The 6919-nt window shown below is 42.6% G+C and overlaps 1 protein-coding gene across 1 annotated transcript in view; it reads right to left on the bottom strand.

The window, feature by feature from the left end:
* Nucleotides 1-6919, bottom strand: part of LOC107096264 (calcium and integrin-binding family member 2-like) — a 16322-nt gene that overhangs the window by 4151 nt on the left and 5252 nt on the right. The window contains exons 3-5 of the mRNA XM_015392845.1: nt 6630-6741; nt 6372-6519; nt 4012-4207 (exon numbers count right to left, since the gene is read on the bottom strand). Of these exons, the coding sequence (XP_015248331.1) occupies nt 4012-4207; nt 6372-6519; nt 6630-6741 (456 nt within the window). The remainder of the gene's footprint in view (nt 1-4011; nt 4208-6371; nt 6520-6629; nt 6742-6919) is intronic.

Consider the following 6919-nt stretch of genomic DNA (forward strand, 5'->3'; position numbering starts at 1 on the left):
TCCGATATTCAGTTTTAAGGCCGATACGGATAGGGGGCCGATTATATCGTGCATCCCTAGTATGAGCATAAAAAAATGGTGAAATAGGTAAATTAGAATAAACCCCAAGGAAGTTCAAATAAAACTTATTTTTGAACAAACTATTTTCATCCTCTGATGAGCTATTTTACAGTCTCAGCAAAGTTAGGCGACGCTGATCAGAGCAGCACAGTTTAACCTGCTGGAGTTAAATGTGATCTGCTTTATTCAGTGAAGCAGTGCTGGACGTGAGGCCATCTGTGCTTCCTGTCATTCCTACTAAATACAGAACAAAACCTGAGCTCTGAGTGTCTGATGATAGAACAATGAAAGAGACACGGTTCAGCACTATAAACCTCACTCTATCAAACACTAAGATCACTACTAATCTGAGCTGCAGATTGCTATCCACCTCATCACCGCCTCGGCTGTACAGAAACAGTTTAGCGCTCCATCTCTGGCAGGTTGCCGTTGGCACGGAAACGAAGTGAAGCACAGAGAACTTTTTAGATGTTGTGTCAGATGATCGAGAAGCAGAAATTTTACCAGAACTGTTTCTGACTGTGGTCAACAAAATCATGGAAAAAAAATAAATAAAAAATCTATGAATCCATAACTGAAAAAGCATCAGATCTCAAATCAAGTCTCCGCTGAGTGCGAAGCCCATTCCCCGTCCTGCAACCGTCTGCTGGATGGCGCTTTGGCCCGCCGATGCATTGGTGGTGCTCGGTGTTCAGGGGTAGATGACCCATCTGTGGGGGGGGCGCCTCTTTGGCTCCTCACAACCACTATTGAACATTTTTCCTTTGGATAAACCTTTCATGAACAAGTGCACGTTCACAAGCAACTACAGGTGCTTGGATCCAGGTACTCAGAGATTCACTTCCACACAGAAAGCCCATATTCTGATCTTCAGCTACCTAAGTAAACATGTCAAATAAAATCATACTACTTATAATTCAGCTATAATATCTAGCTGTTATTTTATTGTATCTATTATATGATATTTGTCGGTTGTGCCGTTCTTTTTACGTCTCTTTGCAGGTGATGAAGCAGACTGAAGATATTTTATCGTCTTTTCTCCTTTTTTTCCTGTTTTTCCTGTCCTGTTCTACTTACATTGCAGTGTCCATATAATCTGTAATACTCCCTGCATGATTATAATAAAGCTATTTATATGCGTAAATCAAGCGAAACACTTAGCGATAGCCGTACTGCTCCACTGGTGAAAGTAAAATCTGTTGGACTCTTTTTGGTGTCAAGACAGTTATTCTTATTACCACATCGCCAAACAGGACGCTGTTATAAAAAGGGCATCAGATCACGTGGAGCTTAGTGAGTTTTTAGAATGAGCCATCACTAAACCACTTCCCTGGTGCTGGGTCTCCTGATGCAGGATCAGTTCTAACAAACCCTGCATTGGATCAGAGTGAGAGCCCCCGACAACATCTTAGCAAGAAAATAAGGTCAAACTAAAAGGAAATTATTTTCACCAAGGACGGGTCACCAGTCCAACAGAGAGACTGGCAACCATGCACACACACAGGTGCTAATTCAGCGGCTAGCTCGCTCAAGTGATAAGTCACCTGTCCTGCAAACAGGAAGTCTGGATTTTTGTCCCAGCTGAGGGGAAGCAGCTGCCAGGAGACATCAGAAAAGATGTCCGAGTCCCCCTGCAGGGAAAGCTAATTTCAGCTGCTTGTATCCCGTTCTTTATGTCATGATCCAGATTTCCTGTCCTTCTGTAGACACTCTGCTGCACCTCTCCAAAATTATTGATGACCGCAGACAGGAGGCCTCTGATTGGTCAGATCTACATCCGCTCTACTCTATGCCTATTTCCTGTTTGGTTCCTTACCGGCTGGTTTTGTCTGTCTGACCGCCATTGTGGAAAACGACTGGTGAAGATGGAGCAGCTAGCAGAGCGAGGTGAGAACGCTGGGACCCTTTTCCCACCTGGATCCCCGCTCTTTTTGGCCCTCATGTCCCTCCATTGTCAGACAAACTTGCCCCCACTTCCTCACCGCCTCTGCCGTATCTAGACCCACAGCTAGTTCCTGATTGGCCCTCTGGCGTTGTGGCGTGGAATAACATAGCGCAGACCACGCTTTAATATTGGACATAAATCAAAAATATCTGCGACACGCTGCTGCAGGAGGATAACCAGAACCTTTAGTCTTCACCACAATAGATCGGTTTAACGTCCGCATTATAGCAGCAGCTGCACCGATCCGTCTATTGATCTCCGTGGTGAACAGGACTCCAAGATGGTTGAACTTCTCCACTTTACACTGGACAAAATCAAAATCTACATTATTCATTTTTTTTCTTAAAATAAGTAAACTTTTTCTTGAATTCAGCAGGTAAGTGAGACACTTGGAACAAGATGATCTGCATTTAAAATAAGAAGAAACGATTTCATTGTCTTATTTCAAGTGTATATTATCTATTGACCTTATTTTAAGAGTAAAAATACTCATTCAATTGGCAAATCATCTTATTTACCTACTTAAATTAAGGGTAAATAAACTTAAGTTGAGACATTTTAACTTATTTGTAGATTGTTTTTGCAGTCTAGGCAGGAACAAGAGAACTTTCAACCTCAGATTTGGAGAAGGTGATCCATCTATCCATAGAGGTTATGCAGAGGACCATTGATAGAGGGCAGCCCTGGTGCCTCTATGCATCGGGAACAGGTCAGACTTGATGCCTGAAGCCAAGGTTCAATAATCGCAGACTCTGCTTTGCAGCTCCCTGACATGGGCCATCCTGGGAGGCTGAGAAGTGGCATCTCTCTACAGTTGGAACACACCGTCCGGACCTCCATGTAGTGTTGAAGAGGCTTGTCAGCCATGACAGTCGGACCGTAGCTCATCCACCAAGATTAAAAACATAAAATTCACAGAATCAAATGAAGAGAAAATGTAATAAAAAGTCATGATTGGAGCACCTTGTTTCTTACATTAGTACCTGAACTTCACAGCTGGAACACAGAGGCTGACATCACCATTATGTCACGATTGTTCATCCTGAGCCAATCAGCACCCAGCATCGTGTTGACTCTCCTGCTGCCATGTTGGCCTGATTTTATTTTTATTCTGTGTTTATAAAACACATTTTTTACTTTGAAATATTCTCCTTATGTGTTTTTTAAATGTGAATTTATTTTCTGCTTTCTCTGGACCTTCAGTATCACGTCTCATCATTGTTTTATTTGGTTTGGTTTATTTCTGCTGTGGTTTTCTTTCTGCTTAGATTGTGAAACACTTCATTCATCTTATGATCAAAATGAGCAGAATCATCTTCCTCTATCTTCATCTTCCTGTGTGACATCATCGCTCTGACAGGAACCTCAGTGACTCAGCAGGTCCGTCTCCAGCGGCTCCTGCTGTAATCCGACCTGAAGCCCCGGCCCCTGTCATCGCTGCTCATCAGGCTTGGTTGCCATGGTAACAGCATCCCCAGAGCCTCATTTCCAGCGATAACATGCAGCTGGGGGTGGTGTGGTGAGATAGGCGGCGTTTGAACCACCCCACCCCACCCTCCTGGTTCAGGCGGAGGAGCCATGATGGATGGTGAGCAGTAAAACCTTTTATCTCTGCAGCTTCATGCAGAACAAGAGGAGCCGGTCTGGAGTGTCTCTGAGTTTACCGCTCTGATTTCATTGTTCCAGGCCTCTGCTGCTCTCTCTCTGCATCCTCCATTTAAAAGCTCATTATTGATCTGATGATGGTGCACTGAGCCTAGAACCTCAGACTCTCTCTCTAAACGCTCAGTCGGTCTTTAAAACAATCGCTCTGCTGGTTGATTCCTATTAAAGTAGCTGTTCTCCTCCTCCAGTGGTTGGCATGCTCTGCAGTGGAGAGAACTTTCAGCATAAAGATCTAATTCCACCAAATCAGCAACATCTTTGTCTCATGCAGCCCAGATGCTCCTCACCACCCGAAGGTCTCCTCCTACATGCGTGTCTAAACGATAAAAAAGGGACGTCACCTCAGAAAATCAGGAGCTTTGGAGATCATGTTCTCAAAGTCAGCGAAGGAGAGCTTGCTGTCGGCGTCCAGGTCGGCCTCCTCGATGGCTTTGTCACACACCAGAGCGACCTCCTCCGGCGTCAGCTCCCCTTTGGTCAGCTTGTTCAGGGTCTTCTGCAGGTCCTCCTTACAGATGAAGCTGTCTCTGTTAAAATCTGGACCAGGAAGACAGAAAAAACTGAAGGCTGCTGGACTACCAACGGTTTTCATTAGAACTCACATTCAATGCATCTAATTAGTATTTTTATTTTGTTTTATCGTGGAATAAAAGAGAAGCGAAGCGAAGCGAAGCGAATAGAAGAGAAGAGAAGAGAAGCGAAGAGAATAGAAGAGAATAGAAGAGAAGAGAATAGAAGAGAATAGAATAGAAGAGAAGAGAAGAAAAGAGAAGAGAATAGAAGAGAAGCGAAGCGAAGAGAATAGAAGAGAATAGAAGAGAAGCGAAGCGAAGAGAATAGAAGAGAAGAGAAGAGAATAGAAGAGAAGAGAAGAGAAGAGAAGAGAAAAGAATAGAAGAGAAGAGAAGCGAAGCGAAGCGAAGAGAAGAGAAGAGAATAGAATAGAAGAGAAGCGAAGCGAAGCGAAGAGAATAGAAGAGAAGAGAATAGAATAGAAGAGAATAGAAGAGAAGAGAATAGAAGAGAAGAGAATAGAAGAGAAGAGAATAGAATAGAAGANAGAAGAGAAGAGAATAGAATAGAAGAGAATAGAATAGAATAGAATAGAGTAGAATAGAATAGAATAGAAGAGGAAGATGTCTCCCCAGCTGAAGCTGCTGCAGAGCTGCGGCTCCTCAGTGACCGTCTGCAGCCTCTAGGGGCGCTAAGGAGCGTTATCACAGATCCTTCCTCCCGCTGCTGTCAGACTTTAGAACCATCAATGAATCCAGAAAACTCTAGAAGTGCTTAACTTTCCCGCTCTATCCTGCACAGTTTTATTAGGGGTCAGGCTTATTGTGTAGATTTAGAGCAAAGATGCATCTCTGGGTCCAGGGTTCCTTTGCTTTACATCGTCCCTCTCTTGTCTGTCTCTACATTTCTTGTCTACCTGCTGTAAATGAAAGGCTACTGGTGCCACAATCAAATACTTATTTTGCTCTTTGTTATGCCAATCTCTCCATCCAGCTGCACATTTCTGGAACGTTTTGACTTTGCTTTTTCTCATAAACAATAGTACAATATTATTCTTGAGCTTTATATTAAACTTTACTGCTGTCTCCTTTACATATTTCTTCTACCCATGCGATGATGCTTATATTTGGGTTTTATTTGCAGCTGGGACAAAGGAAACAATAAAGGTTATCTATATATATTATTTTTTTTGCAGTTTAATAGTTGTAAAAACTGACTTAATTTTTTATGTAATGGGGTATTTGAGTATATCTAGAATGCTAATCTAAGGTTGGAATCCTCTGTTTTGTTTTATAGTGAATTTTAAGGTTTTATTTGAGAGAAAATCCAACATTTCCAGAACGTCCAAAACTTTATGACCCAAAAACAGAGTCCCAGTAGAATTTAGAGGTAATTTATTTCTCCAATGAGAAAGTCTGGACTGAGACAACGATGCAGGCGACAGAAACAGACATTAATAGAAAGACTCTGTTGTCCAGAAGAAGCATCTAGACAGGTAATCTGCCAAACACATCAGGACTTAGTAGAGGTCCCCTTTATCCCCTATGTGACCAGGAGGAAGTTTGAAAATAATCATACTTTGTTCCAAAAGTCAGAGTGCAAACTGAGTCACATATGAGCTGATTTTTCCAATAATTTACAAAGACAGTAAATTAGGTTTCATAGATGAAACGATCCACCTGAAGACGACAACTGAATCTTTCTTCTTTCATCTCTGTGTGTGCATCAAACATAGAAATCTGAAATTCGATCAGAAACCATGAAGTCAGCAGTTATAAAAACACAATGGTATCATCTGCATAAAGGGTTATAATACAAACAGGTAGAGAAGTTTTATCATTATCTCCCTTTATCTCCTCTTTCTTTCATCTTTTCTCCTTTTTCTGTTTTTCTTTTCCAGTTCTAATTAAATTGCAGTGTCCATATAATCTGTAAAACTCCCTGAATTAATTATAATAAAGCTATTTCTGTGCATAAATCAAGCGGAACACTATGGCGATAGCCGTACTGCTCCACATGTAAAAGTAAAATCTGTTGGGCTCTTTTACGCATCAAGACAATTATTTTTATCGCCACATTGGCAGACAGGACTCTGATTCTGGTTCATCAGAGCTGCAACCTCTCCTTTCATCCTTAGATCAGTCCCTACCAGGTCGACCCTGTTCATGTCTTAGACACACAATCTTACCGTAGATCTTGAAGGCGTAGATCGTCTTAAGCTCTCTGGGCGAAGTCTCACAGAGAGCAGAAAACATGTCGACAAAGTCGTTGAAACTCATGTTCCCCTGCCCATCCTCTGAGAACGTCTCCACGATTCTGTCTCTGAACGGGTTCTCCTGTCACGCATCGGATAGAGAAGAAGATTTCAGTGGAGATGAACATCCACCTGCTGGTGTTTGGTCCTTGAAGAACATTCGGTCCGGTGAGGCTCCCACCACCAGTTTACCTTCAGCTCAGGCATGGTGACGATGAGTGACGGAGGGACTCTGATGTCTGGATTGTTGGTGTAGTCCAGCGGCACCAAATGAGGAGCCAGCTCACGATATCGTCCGTGCAGCCTGCAGATCAACGAGGACACAATGTTTCACAATCACTGTTTGACAAAGATGGTGGAATAACAAAGACAGAAAGGTTATCGACTCCAAGACTGCCCCAAAGTGGCACAACTGAAGATAAATTAGCCAGAGATGGCAAAAGTACTCACTTTCTGTACTTGAGTAAAAGTACAGATACTTG

This window comes from Cyprinodon variegatus, unplaced genomic scaffold (genome assembly GCF_000732505.1).
Source record: "Cyprinodon variegatus isolate N-32 unplaced genomic scaffold, C_variegatus-1.0 Scaffold609, whole genome shotgun sequence".
NCBI lineage: Eukaryota > Metazoa > Chordata > Actinopteri > Cyprinodontiformes > Cyprinodontidae > Cyprinodon > Cyprinodon variegatus.